At 38.7% G+C, this 17,831-nt stretch overlaps 1 protein-coding gene across 1 annotated transcript; it reads right to left on the bottom strand.

Annotated features, from left to right (window-relative positions):
- Positions 1-333: 333 nt before the first annotated feature.
- LOC131298348 (la-related protein 1C-like) lies at positions 334-16,771 on the bottom strand. Its single transcript, XM_058323754.1, has 6 exons — positions 15,921-16,771; positions 14,079-14,652; positions 13,848-14,010; positions 13,644-13,734; positions 1,228-1,299; positions 334-963 (listed from the first exon to the last, which is right to left on the bottom strand). The coding sequence occupies exons 1-6, from the start codon at positions 16,440-16,442 to the stop codon at positions 664-666; spliced, it is 1,722 nt and encodes a 573-aa protein (XP_058179737.1). The 5' UTR covers positions 16,443-16,771; the 3' UTR covers positions 334-663.
- Between the last annotated feature and the right edge of the window lie 1,060 nt (positions 16,772-17,831).

Raw genomic sequence — 17,831 nt, 5'->3', positions numbered from 1 at the left:
GTGGAACATCAAACCCTGGCACACACTTGCACCAAACCTCCAGAGTTATACACGCCAAATGTAGTTATATACTCCTATATGTCACTCGAATATTCACACTAAAGTATCATTATGGAAGCAACAGCAAAACAATAAGCATGAGAAGCACCTTCGAACCATCGGCCGTCAGATTCTTCCGTTTCCAACCACAGAGCACAAAACCACAACTTTCATCACCCAAGATCATATAACAGCCGAGGGGAGCCGAGGGGAAGTAGGATCAAAATTCCCCGAAGTCGCAATGAATAACCATGAAATGAAGAAAAGAAAGAAGGAAAAAAAAAAAACCAATCCTCCCACCAGAATCATAAATACATTCCAACATACTGATGTTACTACCTCATATAGTCTTGAAAACAGGACTTGTTTTTCCCCCTCCTATGGTTCCTCTCTTATTTTCTTGTAAGTTTACCCCATTTTTTTGGATCTCTTCTACGGCGTGACAAGGCCAAGACCGTTATCACCAAAAAAACAAAAAACAAAAAAAACATAGAAAAAAAGACAAAAACTCTCGGAAGATATTCACTGCCATCAAGTACAACCGTCAACCCATATCGCACAAAAACCCTTCAAGATGTATGTTGTGCAATAGCACACTTCTCATTGACTTGAAGATTTGAACTTCTAGCTGAAATTAGAAAGCTCAGTACCAGCTTGAATAGGGGCTTGGTTTGTCCCCTCTGCAGTGGATAGTTGGAATGGGCTATTCAAGTCCCCGGAATATGATCTACTTAGGAATGTCTCGGCTCCAGCTTGTTTGTTTGTCTTCTCCACCACGGACATGCTCTGGATGTTGGCTGTAAGCATGTCATGAGTCTCATGACTGGAACGATTTACTGATCGAGGACTTGACATGGTATGGAACTCAATGGAAGGAGGCATGATCCATCTCCTCCAATCATTTCGCTTTCTAACTTTACCATTCTGAAAGGAAATATGAATGGAGTAAGAAGAAAATAATATATGAACAATCAAGAAGAAACAAATTCGGCTTATAAACTTGCTTCTCACCGTCTGACTAATGAAGGATTCTCAATAAAGTTACCAATAGATACAATCAAAAGCCACATGCAATTATAATTTCCAATAGCAGTTTACGTTTACAACTGGCAAGGAAGCACCAAAACTTAGAAAACTAATAATTGCAAATCTTTGAGCAAAAGGTCTTCAGTACGCATTTGAATATACCTGCACTTCCACAACATCCGAAGAGCGCAAGGCATCCAATATAAGCGGGATATCGTTTGTCAAAACCATTACCTGCAAAAGAACCCGAGGGATGAACATGTCAGCAACAGAAATAATATACTGGCACTACACCCACTTTAAAGAATTACTCTTGAAACCACTTTAAATTGAAAGTTTGCAAAGTCGGCAACAAGAATAATATGCAGAAAGGAAATACTTTTTTCTTTTTTTGATAAGAGATAATATTAATAAGAAGGCATTAAGGGAATGCCGCCCATAAGAAAAAGGCCGCAAGACAATAAGCAGAAAGGAAATACACTGATGCTGAGAGACTAGAGGTCGCAATCGATAGACATGGAATTAAGTACAGGGAAACCAAACAAACAGAGTAGAGATTATGTTAAGCCTCCTTTCTCCAAGCTTAAATCGAGTCTCAATATGCGATATCTGACAATCTGACCAGTAACCAAACACAAATTGATCGACCTGTTCACACCAGTGGGTCTTCCAAGTATTCTGATAAACTTATGAGGAGTGAAATCAAATTAATCTGTGCCAATTTATTGGCAAATCACTAGCCAATATGATGCCAAATATTAGAATACTTTGCCGACAACTGTTCTAGATTAACACATAAAGTTGCATTTAGAATGCCAATCTTGAAAAGATGGGGTATCTGAAGACTGAAGTTTGAACAACCAACATTGTCAACTAGAAGCTTGTACAAATTATATCCAGTCAAAGGCAAAATGATAACCAGGCAGAAAACAACAGGAGCTTCAAGGAGAAATGAAAGGGTATCACAAGAAATATCCAAGAGACATGCAACTAATTTAATAGTTGAACAAACAAGGATCTGGGATCACAGCAGGATTTGTACTATTGACTGGAGAGAATGGAGAGGGAAAAGAAAACATAATCGTACAGAGACAAACACAACCACACACATTGACAATGAGCATCAATGTTGCAGCAAAATTCAACTAAGAGGAATGCCAAGTGAACTTGTCAAATTTGTACAATGGCTTTAAGCATAAGTTCAGAAATCAGAACCATCAACCGATGCTATGACAAATAAATCTACATCATCTACTGTAAGGGTTCAACTGACTCAAATATTTTTCCTTGATAAATTAAATAAAACGATAAGCTTGGACTCTTCTAAATTTGGTGATAAAATCATTATAATTTGGAATTATAAATCCACGTGATCTCATCACTCAACTCCATTGAGACTGAAGGTTCATTCAGTTCATTCCACCATTATCTGGTAGAAACATCTGAAAGACATCAAAGAATTTCTCAATGAACATGTAGCCTTGCCAGAAAAGATGGGTAGTACAAGAATTTTGGATGTTAAACATCTGCAAAATCATTGAAATGTAAAACAAAATAATAAATTATCTTCTTCCTTTATTATGCCCTTTTATTTCTTTGTTATTATTTTGGGCCACAACTAATTCACCAAGCCTTTTATTCATTTGTTAGGACCATCGTCTATGGCTACCTCCTTAGGAGCCGAGCATTCTATTGTTTACAGATCCAAAAGAAGCTGAAGCACAAACATTGGAGATAATAGATAGGGATCCATATACTCAGCCTGCGAGGGAGGCAAAGAAAGGGACACTCGACCTCCAAAATCCAAATGAGGGACAATCCAGAGACAGATATCTATCCAAAAAATCTACCACTGCCGGCGACAATGATTGTTTTTCAATAGTGCCTCTTCTCTCTGAAGATAGACAAGAAGGTGCTGGGAAAGCATGGTGCAACTGAGATTAAAAAAAAATACGAAAACCAACATGCACTTGATAAGAACGGAAAAGAAACTTCGACCAAGGGAATTAAATTCAAGGTGTTGAAAAATGTATGCATTATAATTTGTGAAAATTTATATGCATCTCTATTAATTATTTTGATGATTAATTCAATGATATTTTTATTCGGCAAATACAAAATTATCGAAAAGTCGATTCCCGAATTAAATATTTTCGTGACCTTGAAATATAGCATAAAGTCTCTTGGATTCATGATTTATATTTACAAAGACTTTATTGAGCTCAATACATGCTTTAACGGTTTATTTAGATGAAATTGTGAGCCACAGGTTGACGAACCGGCTGACAAGCCGGCTGTCTGAACAGAAAGCTGTGACAACCGGAAACCATCGGACGACCACCCGGATGACCACTCTGTTAACGGCTAGTTCCAACGGCTAGTTCTAACGGCTAGTTCTAACGGCTAGTTCCAACGGCTAGTTCTAACGGCTAGTTCTAACGGCTAGTTTCCAACGGCTAGTTTCCAACGGCTAGTTTCCAACGGCTAGTTCCAACGGCTAGTTTCCAACGGCTAGGAAGCATATGGATGGCTATATAAGGCATCAAGAACTCATTAATGAGTACATACACAAGCTACAACATTCCATATTATTGCAAGAGCAAATTCTCAAAAGATCAAAGCCAAAAATTCTCATTGTTCTTCCACTTTCATATTATTCTTAAGAGAAAATTTGTACAAGTCGTGAGCGATAATTTTCATACCTTCTTCACATACTTGTATTTCCTAAGTGAGTGTTTGAGTCAAACACTTGAAAGCTTAGAAGACCAAATTCGGGTTGGAATTTGGGTGTTATTGTTTTTGAGAAGTTTTCGGAGAAAATTCTTGCGGTTGTACTAGCTCCTCGGGAAAGCTAGAGGCATTCGGTTCTTGTAAGCACCCGCAAGACTTACAAGTTGTAATCTTTTAAAGATTAGTCTAACCTTCAAGTAATTGCTTGAGGAGAAGTGGAGTAGGGCCGGACCGTGGACAAATCCGGACCGAACCACTATAAACGGGTTCTATCTCTCTATCTCTCTATTTTGATTGCATACTTATTGTTTGCATATATTGTTAGAGATAAATTTTTATTGGTAATTATTACTAGCAATCCTATTCACCCCCCCTCTAGGTTGCATAATTTGGGTAACAATTGGTATCAGAGCCTCGGCTCTTGTTTGTAGATTTAACCATCTAAGAGTTAAGATCCATGGCAACCACTAGTAATGTTTCTTGTATCGAAGGTCAATCGTCCAATAGACCTCCCTTGTTCACCGGAGAAAATTACTCTCATTGGAAAAATAGAATGATGATCTTTATTCAATCCACGGATTATGATCTATGGAAAATTATCAAAAATGGTCCCATTATTCCTACTAAGAAAGTTGGAGAAGAGACTATGCCTAAACCAGATTATGAGTGGAGTCATTTGGAAAAGGCTTCAATAGAAAAGAACTATAGAGCTATGAACCTTCTTTTTTGTGCTATTACTCCCAATGAATATGATTGTGTTTCCGCATGTGAATCGGCTAAAGAAATATGGGATAAGTTAGAAATGTCACATGAAGGAGATAGTCAAGTTAAGGAGTCCAAAATTGATATTCTTGTGCATAGCTATGAGCTCTTCAAAATGAAACCGGATGAATCTATATCTCAAATGTTTGCTAGATTTGCTAGTATTACTAACGGTTTAAAAGCTCTTGGAAAGATTTACAGTCAATCCGAAATGACAAGGAAGGTGCTCCGTTCCATGCCAACCAATTGGGACACTACCACCTCCATCATCCTACAATCCAAAGATTTCTCAACATACACGATGGACAAGCTCATGGGATCTCTCATGACGGAGGAAATGCATCACAACCTCAAGGGTGAAAAAGAGAAGAAAGTTAAGGATCTTGCCTTCAAAAGTACAACAAGCAAATCAAAAAGCAAGGAGGATTCAAGCAACGAAAGTGAGGATGATGAAATGGCGCTCATCACAAAAACGTTCAAGAAACTCCTCAAAAATAGAGCATCTCACAAAGGCAGAGGATTTTCAAGAAAAGATGGAGGCAAAGAAGAAAATAGTAAAAAGGATCCAATCATTTGCTACGAGTGCAAGAAGCCCGGCCACATCAAAAGTGAATGTCCATATGCAAAAAAATATTCAAAGAAGGACAAAAAGAGAGCTATGATGGCCGCATGGGACAATAGTGACGATAGTAGCTCCGATGAGGACGATGAGCAACAAGAGGTCGCTAACTTGTGTTTCATGGCCATCGAAGAAAACGAGGTAGATCTCGACTCATCCTATTCCTTTGATGAATTATTTATTGCCTATAAAGAGTTGAAAGTAGAATTTGAAAAGGTTGTTTCTAAAAACAAATTTCTTAAAAAGGTTGCTAAAGATCTTTCACTAGAAATAGATGATTTAATTGAAGAGAAAGATATTTTGGAGGAAGAAAATGAAAGTTTAAGAACCTCTTTGGAAAAAGAAAAAGAGTATTTGAAGGATACTTCCAAAAACGAATCTTTGGAAAAACAAATTGATGATTTAACTAATTCTCTTTCAAAACTCACTAATGGAAAAGAAAGTTTAGACATTCTTCTTGGAAAACAAATGGTTTCTTTTCACAAGGCCGGAATTGGTTATAATCCCACTCAACACAAAAATCTTTTTGAAAAAGATGTTCCTCCTTCTAGCCATTCTAAATTGACATGTCATTATTGTGGTAAAATTGGTCATATTTCTCCTACATGTCCTATGAAAGGATACTCATCTTCTAATGCAAAAAAGGTTTGGGTTCCTAAGAACCGTATCAATGCTAACCTTCAAGGACCCAAGATGATTTGGGTACCAAAAGTCAAGAATTGATGTGCTATTGTAGGTATGCTTCAAAAGTTCTCTCAAGGAAGGAAGTTGGTACCTTGATAGTGGATGTTCAAGACACATGACCGGTGACAAGAGGGCTTTCAATTCTCTTTCGTCTAAAGATGGTGGACATGTCACATTTGGAGACAACAACAAAGGTAAAATCATAGGAATCGGCAATATAGGTAATTCTCCTATTATTGAAGATGTTTTACTTGTTAGTGGTTTAAAACACAATCTTCTTAGCATAAGTCAATTATGTGATAGAGGAAATCGTGTTATCTTTGAAAAATCCAAATGTATCATTGAAAATGTCAAAAGCAACAAGACACTCTTCGTTGGACAAAGACTTGAAAATGTATATGTTTTTAATCTCAATGATTTAAGTAATTGTGATATAAAATGTTTTTCCGCTTTGAGTGAAAATAGTTGGCTTTGGCATAGGCGCCTAGGACATGCAAGTATGGATGCTATTTCAAAACTCTCTAGAAAAAATTTGGTAAAAGGTCTTCCTAAAATCAAATTTGAAAAAGATAGACTTTGTGGTCCTTGCCAACAAGGAAAACAAACCAAGGTTTCTTTTAAGTCCAAAAATGTTGTTTCAACTACTAGACCTTTGCAATTACTTCATATGGATTTGTTTGGACCAACTCGCTCTCCAAGTCTTTGTGGAAACTATTATTGTCTTGTTGTTGTTGATGATTTCTCTAGATATACATGGGTAATGTTCCTAGCTCATAAGAATGAGGCTTATCCTAATTTCACTAAACTTTGTAGAAGAGTTCAAAATGAAAAAGGCTTTGTTATTTCTAACATTCGTACGGATCATGGAAAAGAACTTGACAATTCTTTATATGAAAAGTTTTGTGATGAACATGGTATTGGTCATAACTTTTCCGTACCTCGTACTCCTCAACAAAATGGAGTAGTAGAGAGAAAAAATCGTACTCTGGAAGAAATGGCCCGCACTATGCTTTGTGAAAACTCTTTGCCAAAATATTTTTGGGCGGAAGCCGTTAATACCTCATGCTATATTTTGAATCGAGTTTTAATTAGGCCTATCCTCAAGAAAACTCCTTATGAGCTTTGGAATGGTAGAATACCCAACATTAATTACTTTCATGCCTTCGGTTGTAAATGTTATGTATTAAACAATGAAAAAGATAACTTGGGTAAATTTGATTCAAAATCGGATGAAGGCATCTTTATTGGTTACTCTCTTACTAGCAAAGCATATAGAATTTATAATAAGCGCACTAATCTTGTTGAAGAATCTATTCACGTTTCCTTTGATGAATCTAATCCTTGTGCTACTAAGGATGTTGTTGATAATGATGACTTAGAGATTACACATAAGATTCATGACTTGACAATTCAAGAAAAAGTTGATGGTGATACTCAAGTAGAAAGCTCTCAAATCAAAGAAGATGAAGTTATTAATCAACCTCAAGATGCCATGGGAGACAACCAAGATCTTTCCAAGGATTGGAGATTCGTGCAAAACCATCCAAAGGACTTGATTCTTGGAGAAGTTTCGAAAGGGGTAACCACTCGCTCGTCTCATAGAAATTTTTGTGAAAATCAAGCTTTTGTTTCTCAAATTGAGCCTAAAAACTTTCCGGAAGCTCAAGATGATGAAAATTGGATTTTGGCCATGCAAGATGAGTTAAATCAATTTGAAAGGAATAAAGTTTGGGCATTAGTACCTAAGCCTCTTGATCACACTATTATAGGTACTAAATGGGTTTTTCGTAACAAGCTAGATGAATCCGGAAATATTGTTAGGAATAAAGCTAGACTTGTTGCTCAAGGTTATAATCAAGAAGAAGGTATTGATTTTGAAGAAACTTTTGCACCGGTAGCTAGATTAGAGGCTATTCGCATATTACTTGCCTTTGCATCTTTCAAAAATTTCAAGCTTTATCAAATGGATGTGAAAAGTGCATTTTTGAATGGGTTCATAAATGAAGAAGTTTATGTCAAACAACCTCCCGGCTTTGAAGATCATATATACCCCGATCATGTTTTTAAACTCTCAAAAGCTTTATATGGTTTGAAGCAAGCACCACGTGCATGGTATGATAGACTTAGTTCATTCTTTCTTGACAATGGCTTTACTCGTGGAAAAATTGATACTACTCTTTTCATTAAAGCCAAAGGTAAAGATATGCTCATTATTCAAATATATGTTGATGATATTGTCTTTGGTGCCACTAATGATAATATGTGCAAAGAGTTTGCTAAGTGTATGCAAGGTGAATTTGAAATGAGTATGATGGGGGAGCTTAACTTCTTCCTCGGACTTCAAATCAAGCAAACTAATGAGGGGATCCTAATCAACCAAGCCAAGTATGCGAAAGAACTTATTAAGAAGTTTGGCATGGAAGGATCAAAGCCAACGAGCACACCAATGAGCACATCAACTAAGCTAGACAAAGATGAGAATGGTAAGGCCGTCAATGAAAAGATGTATCGAGGTATGATCGGCTCATTACTTTATCTCACTGCAAGTAGACCGGATATAATGTTTAGTGTTTGCATGTGTGCTAGATTTCAATCATGTCCTAAAGAATCGCATTTAAAAGCTATTAAACGTATCTTTAAATATGTTGGCGGTTCTCATGACTTAGGATTGTTTTATCCACGTGGAGTTGCATTTGATTTAATTGGTTATTCGGATGCGGATTTTGGAGGTTTCAAAGTTGATCGTAAAAGTACAAGTGGGACTTGCCAATTTCTAGGGCACTCTCTAGTGTCTTGGCATAGCAAGAAACAAAATTCCGTAGCTCTATCTACCGCCGAGGCGGAATATGTAGCGGCCGAAAGTTGTTGTGCCCAAATATTGTGGATCAAACAACAAATGGAGGATTTCAATTTGCAATATGATCATATTCCTATTAAATGTGATAATACTAGTGCAATTAGCTTAACCAAGAATCCGATTCAACATTCTCGAACAAAACATATTGAGATTAGACATCATTTTATAAGAGATCATGTTCAAAAAGGGGATATTGAACTTAACTTTATTAGTACCGACAAGCAATTGGCGGACATTTTCACAAAACCCCTTGGTGAAGAACAATTTTGTTTCATTCGACGAGAACTCGGCATGTCTAATCATTTATGAAAAAGTTGTGTTCTTGATGTCAAAAGTTTTTTTTTTTGGATTCAATGTTGAGTTGATTGAATTCGTAAATATCATACTTGATGGAGAGTACAAATGATCTTGATAAAGAAATCACCCTCCAAACATTTTATCATATGATTCATTTTCCTGTGTTTGGTATGCAGAAAAACAGTTTTATGGTCTTTAATGCTACTCCTCTTAAACGTTTTCTGGACTTAACCTGCATTTGTCAGTGTAGAGACCCGTATTTTATTTCCATAATTCTTTATGTTTTATTAAGGCATGAGTTGTGATATAAAATGGAGAATGAGTTCGGATGTCGAATGTGCTAGAATTTAGAAGTTCGGGATGCAAGTGTAATATGCATGGGTGTATAAGTGAAGGTGTGTGTAGGGGATAATTCTCCCCCACATATATTTCTTTTCTTTTCCGGGCAGACACACACACGTTTCTCTCTCTCTACTCCCTCGACCGACTCTCTCTCTTTCTCACCTCTCGTCCAAACTTCTCTCTTCGATTTCATCGCCTTAGAATGAGATTTCGGAAAAATCCCAAGTACTAAAGTTGTTCTACGCGACGAGATCTTCCTATTGATCGAAGAAGAATCATGATCGGAGCACTTTGAGGTTTCCTCCATGTTCGGGCTTGCTTCTAACCCTCGAGGTAGGGATCTCCTACCTTCTTTACGTGTTTAAGTGTTGGTTAGATGTACAAGAATCAAGTTTGATCATTTATTTTGAGTCTTGAACAAATCTGTTATATGCTGATAATTTCGTGGGTTTTGGAAATCTGTCTTTTGGGAGCCCTCTGCTAGAAATCACTGGCATTTGTCATGATTAAGACCTCAAGGGGCGGGTCAGGGTCGTGACAGTCAGTCGGATGTCCAAGCGGATGTCCAACCGGACAACCGTGAGGTTGAGACTTATTCAAGCTTTTGCGTTGCTAACTCTGATTTATTAAGTCTGTTACACTTAGTTTGTATGAACTTCATGGCTTAGTGCTTAAATTGTCTCTTATATACTTCGCCGATATGAATTTCTTGTCTCTAAGCTTGCAGGGATAATCATTCTCGGTAATACCCCTCGCATTCTTTAAAAAGCTCTCTTTTAGGGGGAGCATGTATTAAGGGGACACAACAATAAACACCCGAACACAATTTTCTTCCCCTATTCTTGTTCTTTTCGGCGCCACCCCTATCCTATCTCTATTCGGCGCCACCCCTATCCTATCCTATTCGGCGCCGCATCCCCTATCCTATCTCTATCTCTTCATATATATCTCTTTCGGCGCCTACCGCATCCCCTATCTCAAATTTCAAACAATTCGGATATCCTCAATCTCAAATTTCAAACAATTCGGCTATCCTCAATCTCAAATTTCAAACAATTCGGATATCCTCAATCTCAACTTTCAAACAATTCGGCGCGGCATTCTTTATCCTCAAACACTTCTCTCATACTCTATAAATTTAACAACACTCTCTCTATCTCTTCATCTATCTATCTCTCCTTCTCTCTCGGCCTAAATCTCTCATCAAGCAATGGCAAACATACCGCAAGGGTTACCGTTTGAGTTTTACGAAAGAGATGCCGAACGAGCAGAGTTCAGGTTGTTTATCCAAACCATTTGGATGCAACTCTTTATCTTCATTCTGCTGTGTGCGTTACTTACCATGAGAATACCACCATGGTTCGGATGGAATATAAATGTGGATACTCTGTGGTATTGGATTGGCATTATAGCTGCCGTTGTAGCAGCCATTATTCGAGAATACGAAAATCAAGGACGCCAAGCTCTCAATGAACGAAGATAGAGTGCTACAGGGCAAGAGCGGCATGGTGCTGGAACCATGGCCCTATTGTTTTTCTCTTTTTAGTTTTTTTTTTTATGATGTCACAGGGGGAGAAAAAGCCAAGTTTTAATTGATCTATCTTGCCATTTTGGGCAAATTTAAAAAATTGCTTGCTATGATCTGATGATTATTGCTATTACTCGTTGATCATAGATAACTGCTTTGGTGCATGTATTAAGGGGGAGATTGGCATAACTCCTACTTGAATAAAAACTATCATTTTGTGTCATCATCAAAAAGGGGGAGATTGTTGAAAAATGTATGCATTATAATTTGTGAAAATTTATATGCATCTCTATTAATTATTTTGATGATTAATTCAATGATATTTTTATTCGGCAAATACAAAATTATCGAAAAGTCGATTCCCGAATTAAATATTTTCGTGACCTTGAAATATAGCATAAAGTCTCTTGGATTCATGATTTATATTTACAAAGACTTTATTGAGCTCAATACATGCTTTAACGGTTTATTTAGATGAAATTGTGAGCCACAGGTTGACGAACCGGCTGACAAGCCGGCTGTCTGAACAGAAAGCTGTGACAACCGGAAACCATCGGACGACCACCCGGATGACCACTCTGTTAACGGCTAGTTCCAACGGCTAGTTCTAACGGCTAGTTCTAACGGCTAGTTCCAACGGCTAGTTCTAACGGCTAGTTCTAACGGCTAGTTTCCAACGGCTAGTTTCCAACGGCTAGTTTCCAACGGCTAGTTCCAACGGCTAGTTTCCAACGGCTAGGAAGCATATGGATGGCTATATAAGGCATCAAGAACTCATTAATGAGTACATACACAAGCTACAACATTCCATATTATTGCAAGAGCAAATTCTCAAAAGATCAAAGCCAAAAATTCTCATTGTTCTTCCACTTTCATATTATTCTTGAGAGAAAATTTGTACAAGTCGTGAGCGATAATTTTCATACCTTCTTCACATACTTGTATTTCCTAAGTGAGTGTTTGAGTCAAACACTTGAAAGCTTAGAAGACCAAATTCGGGTTGGAATTTGGGTGTTATTGTTTTTGAGAAGTTTTCGGAGAAAATTCTTGCGGTTGTACTAGCTCCTCGGGAAAGCTAGAGGCATTCGGTTCTTGTAAGCACCCGCAAGACTTACAAGTTGTAATCTTTTAAAGATTAGTCTAACCTTCAAGTAATTGCTTGAGGAGAAGTGGAGTAGGGCCGGACCGTGGACAAATCCGGACCGAACCACTATAAACGGGTTCTATCTCTCTATCTCTCTATTTTGATTGCATACTTATTGTTTGCATATATTGTTAGAGATAAATTTTTATTGGTAATTATTACTAGCAATCCTATTCACCCCCCCTCTAGGTTGCATAATTTGGGTAACACAAGGCCTAAACTGGTTTTGCCATATGCAAAGTGCACTAATAATGATGGATACTGGATGCAGCAGTGAGGAATCCCCATCTGAGTTGAAGACAGTCTACTTACTAATAGACTAAGAGGCATATCCCAAAGTAAGTACATTACCAATGGTATAAAGAGGCATAAACTAATGAACGTATATTAGAGTTACCCATATGGAAAAAATAATTCCATAATTCAACCGATATTATTAGAATATAATTGTAAAACAGGAAACGGCATTACTTTTGAACTTTTTGAATTTATCAGCCAATAGTTATGAAAAATACTCCCTGTATGGGTTACCAGTGTAATGACAAGACCAAATCAATTTGAAATTGGTCCCTGAGGTTAGGATGCATATTCTGGCACATAAAACTAGCATACAGCTTCTGCATTATTATGTCAATCATTTGTCAGGACTTTTCGGAACAAGTTCCTTAGAGGGCCGCGAGAGCAGCACTAAATTGACTACTATAATAAATGTCAGAATCAAGTAACACAATAACATACAGTCTCCCTAGTCCCTACTAAATAAACTAATGAAGTATAAACATCATAAGCAATTCTGAGCCAGATACATGTCAAAAAAACCATGCCTACTAAGGCAAACAAACAAATAATACTCGGGGTTATCTTAACATGATCCATAGGATGAAACCTGCACAACAATCGTATTGATTAGTTCAAAAGCGTATTGAACTAATATTGAAATATCCTCACAGAAGCATGTGGTCAAACATGTCTTCTAGATTAAAAACCTACAGATAAGAGATCTGCATGCAAACTTCGTCGAAATAAGTCGGACATGAATTCTTCAACACAGAGATGGTGAAAGAATTGTAATCCAGCATATTAACTGGCTGGAACACTAGATATACATAACACCATAAAATATGAAGTCCCCTACATAATCTGCATTGAGCACCATCGTGAAACATAAAACATTCAAGATGAGATGACATTCATAATAAGACCAATAGGCCACCAATCAGAAGGTAAGATGAGCCTAACTAGATAGCAGAAAGCTTGTCAGTCTTCTTTCAGTAAGGAACGGAGAATCCATACAGGTCTCAGAATATACACACCATACCATATCTGTATCTATGGGGCAATAAAACAGATTGGAAAAGGGGATAAAAGGGGAATTAAAAAAACCAATAATCACAGTGAAGCTCGTGAATAGAGCAAATAAATGCAAGGCAAGGCCAAAAACAAGATTGCTATAGAGCATGACATAAACCAAAGATCGTAGGTGGCATTAAGGAACCCAAGATGGAAAAATGGACATCTGAATTACCTTTAAAACAAGGACAGATGAATGCAACGAAAGTCATATCATGGAGGAGAAAGAGAACAGAAAACCATTCAATTATCTCTGAAAACTCACTTTTTTGAAGCCTGCTATTAGTTTGATGGGAACCCAACCATCTTCATCCATGTTCCGCCGCAAGAATGTATCGCTAATTAAATTTTCATTGCTGCGATAAATGAAGAAAAATAGTGCACTGGCCATTAAGTCCCAATGATAACCAAAGGCAACCAACTACGCATCACTAATTGTATGAAACAAGCCAACAGTAAAATAAGGTACCTGAAATAATAATTTATCTGAGTCACTATCTTAGCATGCAAAAGAGGACCTGAGGTAGGAAAAAGCAAGGCAGGAGGCGGTAATGGCGTCACAATAGGCACGCCTCTGAGGGAGTCTGGAGGGGGAGGTGGAACTGGAACATAAAACATTGGAGGTGCAACTTCTGTAGACAGATAGATAAGTTAAAAGAAAACCCAACCACCAAATTATGAAAAGCCAAAAACATCTCACCAGCATAAAAAGGGTTGCCAAAAGGTCGAACAGGCATTGGTGGTGGAGGAAGAAAAGGGGTAGAACCATGCGGTGGGTGTTGCATAAAGCCCCTAGGAGGAACAACTCGTTGTGGCTGCATTTGACTGTCTCTGCCGTTAAAACTTCTATGAGAATTCCTGTCATGATTAACACGGTCCCTGCCCCCATGATTCTGATGGTAAGAACCATCACTCCGAGGATTGGGAGTACCGTTGCCCCTCCTATACGAATTTCGCTGTTGTGAGTGATCATTCCCACTACGGGATTGTGACCCAAATCCGCCTCTTTGTCCACTTCCCTTCTGCATATAGTCTCTTGGAGATGTCTCCGGAACAGATAACCCAGGTAATCCAGCAATATCAGAAGGTATTTCTGCTACTTGACCCAGTGGTTCCACTGGCCCATGGAAGCCACCATTAGCTGTTACACCTGAACTCCCACTACTGCGCTTCATTGATTTCTGGCGTGTGGGTGCTACATGATTTGGACCTAAACTAGGGTTTGTATCATTTGTTGCCACCTGTTTCTGTGAAGAAGATGCAATTCCAGACCCCTATAAGGCAGACACACATATATATAAACAATGGAATGAAATGAATGCAGTTGAGGATCTAAACTACATCGATAACCTATAGTTCCATACTAACTGGCTAACTGCAATAACATTAACAGCAAAAGCATAAATAATGACATAGTAAATAATAATGTACTTGAAATACTATCATATGAAGAAGGAGATGAATGAAATCGGATCAACTTCATTAGTGTCCCACTAGAGCTCCGGACAAGGATGGGTTCGGGTCTACTGCTAGAGGTGTTGTTGACAATCCAATGTAACTTGGTGAATGCACTCAGCTCATTGATATTTGACGTTTGGTAGAGTTTATGTCAAAGTTGAAGCACACTTAGTAATTAACTTGGGCAATGAGACCCTTAGAGACAGTGCAGGCTCCTTGGAAACGACGGAGGAGATAAAGTGCCCAATGGGTGGGAAGATGTGAAGAGGAAGAAAGGTTGGCGAACAGCTCTGTTGAGGTAGTGCGTCCTCCACCTTCAAATGCTTTTGATGAGCTTGTATGTTGTGATGATACGAAGCATCTGTCGTGTGAGTTCAATGATTAGAATGTCGAAGTAGGGTGTAATTTGTTTTTGTGTAGAAGGGGTTGCCATCCCTACTGAAAATAGTTCCGGGTTTTCTCCTCCCTCACAAGATCAAAATCTTAAGATGTAGGACAAGAAAGAGGGTCTGGCTTCTGAGCTCAATAGAAGGTAATATTCCTCTTTTATGCTTGACCAGCTCTCGGGTTGTAGGTCTTTAGCTTTAGTTCCTTCCCGTGGTAAGGACAAGAAGAAGCTCCTAGCTAATTGAAATCCTCGAGCACTAATTCTTTACCTCTCTAGCAAACCTAAGATATTTTGCTTAAAACGTCTTCTATAGAAGCTGAAAGTCTTTAGGCTTATCTTTTAATGCTTCTTCGTTTTCTTTCCTAATCCTCCCCCCATCTTTGTTTGCCCGTTGAGGTGTGTACCACACCTCACTAAACATCTCTAATTTCCTTCTTGTTGATCTAAATTATTTACCAAAAAATGTTGTAAATAATAATAGTACCATGGTTACTAGACTTCATTACCTAAGTCAAACCTCGTCCTGCGCTCCAGCTCTCAACCCATGCTCTCACAGATTTTATTAGTTTGATATGTTTTCGAAATTGGCTTCCACACTCGTGCTCACGTACGCGCATTATGTGAAAAAAACAAAACAACGATGATAATAATACAAGCAGCAAAGTAAACTAAATAGAGAATAAGTGGAATTCAGACCGATCCCTCGGGGAGAGGTTTCAAGGAATCAGAAGGATTAGACGGTTTGGGAGAAGCCTTATGAGTCGACTCGGAGAGCGCGGGCCAGGAAACGGCCCCCATTACTGCTCCTCCAACCTCAACAGCTCCATTCGAAGGCTTGTTCCACACCGGCTTCTTACCCGCATTGCCACTCTCAGCACCAGCACCATTATTGTCACAGCTCTCCAACCGAGCCTCGGTCGCCGCTTCATCTCCCGCCGAAAACGACGACGTGGAGGAAACCGCCGCCGCCTCCTCCTTCGAAGGAGGAGGCGGATAAGAAGTAGAATGACTGGTTTGCCCCCGAGCGTAAGGGGAGGAAGGAGACGCAGCGTAGGAGGAGGAGGAGACGATCGAGTCAGATTCCGATTCGGAGTTCCGAACGCGCGTCGTCCACGGCGGCGACGGAACGTCACGCGCCGCCGCGCCACGGTTCGATTTGGGGCTGTTGAGGGCGGCGGTGGAGGGGTCGCGAGGGTGGTGATCGGCAGCGGCGGCCATTAAGAGAGTTAGGGTTTTCGAAACTAGGGTTTCGAATGGGAAGCGGCGCGAGTTAATTAAGCGTCTCTGTCGACCGCCGTTTGAGTTTTTCTCCGCCGACGGGTCGATCGACTGGTGACGAAAAAAAATATGGGAGGCGGATTAGTAGGTGATTAGAGGTTTGATTAGTGGATAATGAGTTCCAAAGATTGTGCTGGCGCAGTGAGAGAATGGAGGGACGCGGTGGAGACGACGAGGCTGAGCTGCAATGAGCTTTCTCTCTCCTCTCTCTCTCTCTCTATTCCTTGCTTCGTTTCTTCGTTTCTTCGTTTTGCTCTGGGAGGGTCCAGGGTTCGGTTATTTACGGTAGTACCCCACAGTAAGTATTTGGCTTTCTAATCTGACGGTGTGTGTTAGCTCAGGATCCTGAGGGGAATGGTCTTTACCGTAGGATGAGAACGGAAAGGATAGTACAAAACCGGTTGGGAATTGGGTTTATTTTTATTTGTTTACTGATCTCACAGGAAAATAATTTTTTTTTTATTTTAAACTTTTTTTTTTAATGAAAAGTGATCTCGGGTTAGTTTGCATGCATCACACGACTCGTCTCTCCGGCTCCCACCAGCCTTACTAACCCAAAATATTTTTACGCAATGAGACAGCCGATGGCCCCAAGGGCTTTTCGCAATGCAAAGGAATCAAACTTGAAACCTCGGGATGATAAACCCCTCCGTCCTGACCGATCAAACGAACAACACTTTTCTTGAAGAATAAGTTTTACTTTGACCACTTTTCTTGAAAAATATATTTTTCTCGTCAGGACAACGAAATGGAGAGGGACTCGACGGTCCTATTTGGTATATAGTGGGCCATTTTCGGATTTATTTGAAGAACATCATTTATGCAAAAGATTTACTACTATATATTAATCGGATATCGATATGTCGATACACATTTATGTTTGGAAAATAAAAAATAAAAAAGTCAAACTAAACTCATTTTTCGTAAACACAAATGCTTTCTAAAAACATATCATTCCTTCATTGCATATCCGATGGACATAATTTTAGCGTAGTTTTTTTTTTTTTTTTTAAATTCTAAATGGGCAAGAAGGATCCGCAATAGCCAATAGGCCTGGCAGTCTCTTCAATTACTTTGATGGTGCTATAATTGCTATGTACATGGTTTTGTTTTCATTTTTAAGTGAAACCAAGTAGGGGCTTCCAAATTTTCGAAGCCAATGGTTTTATACCACATATAGTATGAAAACAACGAGTAAAGAGGAAGACCAATAAAATGAATAAATGCTAGTACTACAAAAGGTAACAAAATAAATATTGTAACATTCCACACAGCCTATTTTCTTTAAAGTCTTGTTTTCAAATCCTTCCTTAAAAAACTTCCTAAATA

Source organism: Rhododendron vialii, chromosome 8a, assembly GCF_030253575.1.
Source record: "Rhododendron vialii isolate Sample 1 chromosome 8a, ASM3025357v1".
Classification (NCBI taxonomy): domain Eukaryota; kingdom Viridiplantae; phylum Streptophyta; class Magnoliopsida; order Ericales; family Ericaceae; genus Rhododendron; species Rhododendron vialii.
The sequence above is the reverse complement of the archived record's forward strand: the minus strand, read 5'-3'. Positions and strand labels throughout refer to the sequence as shown.

Coding starts and splice junctions, on each gene's coding strand:
- LOC131298348 (XM_058323754.1), bottom strand. CDS start 16,442: ATGGCCGCCGCTGCCGATCACCACCCTCGCGACCCCTCCACCGCCGCC. Junction 14,653..15,920: donor AACCTCTCCCCGAGGGATCG/GTCTGAATTCCA, acceptor TCTGCCTTATAG/GGGTCTGGAATTGCATCTTC. Junction 964..1,227: donor CGGATGTTGTGGAAGTGCAG/GTATATTCAAAT, acceptor ATTTCCTTTCAG/AATGGTAAAGTTAGAAAGCG.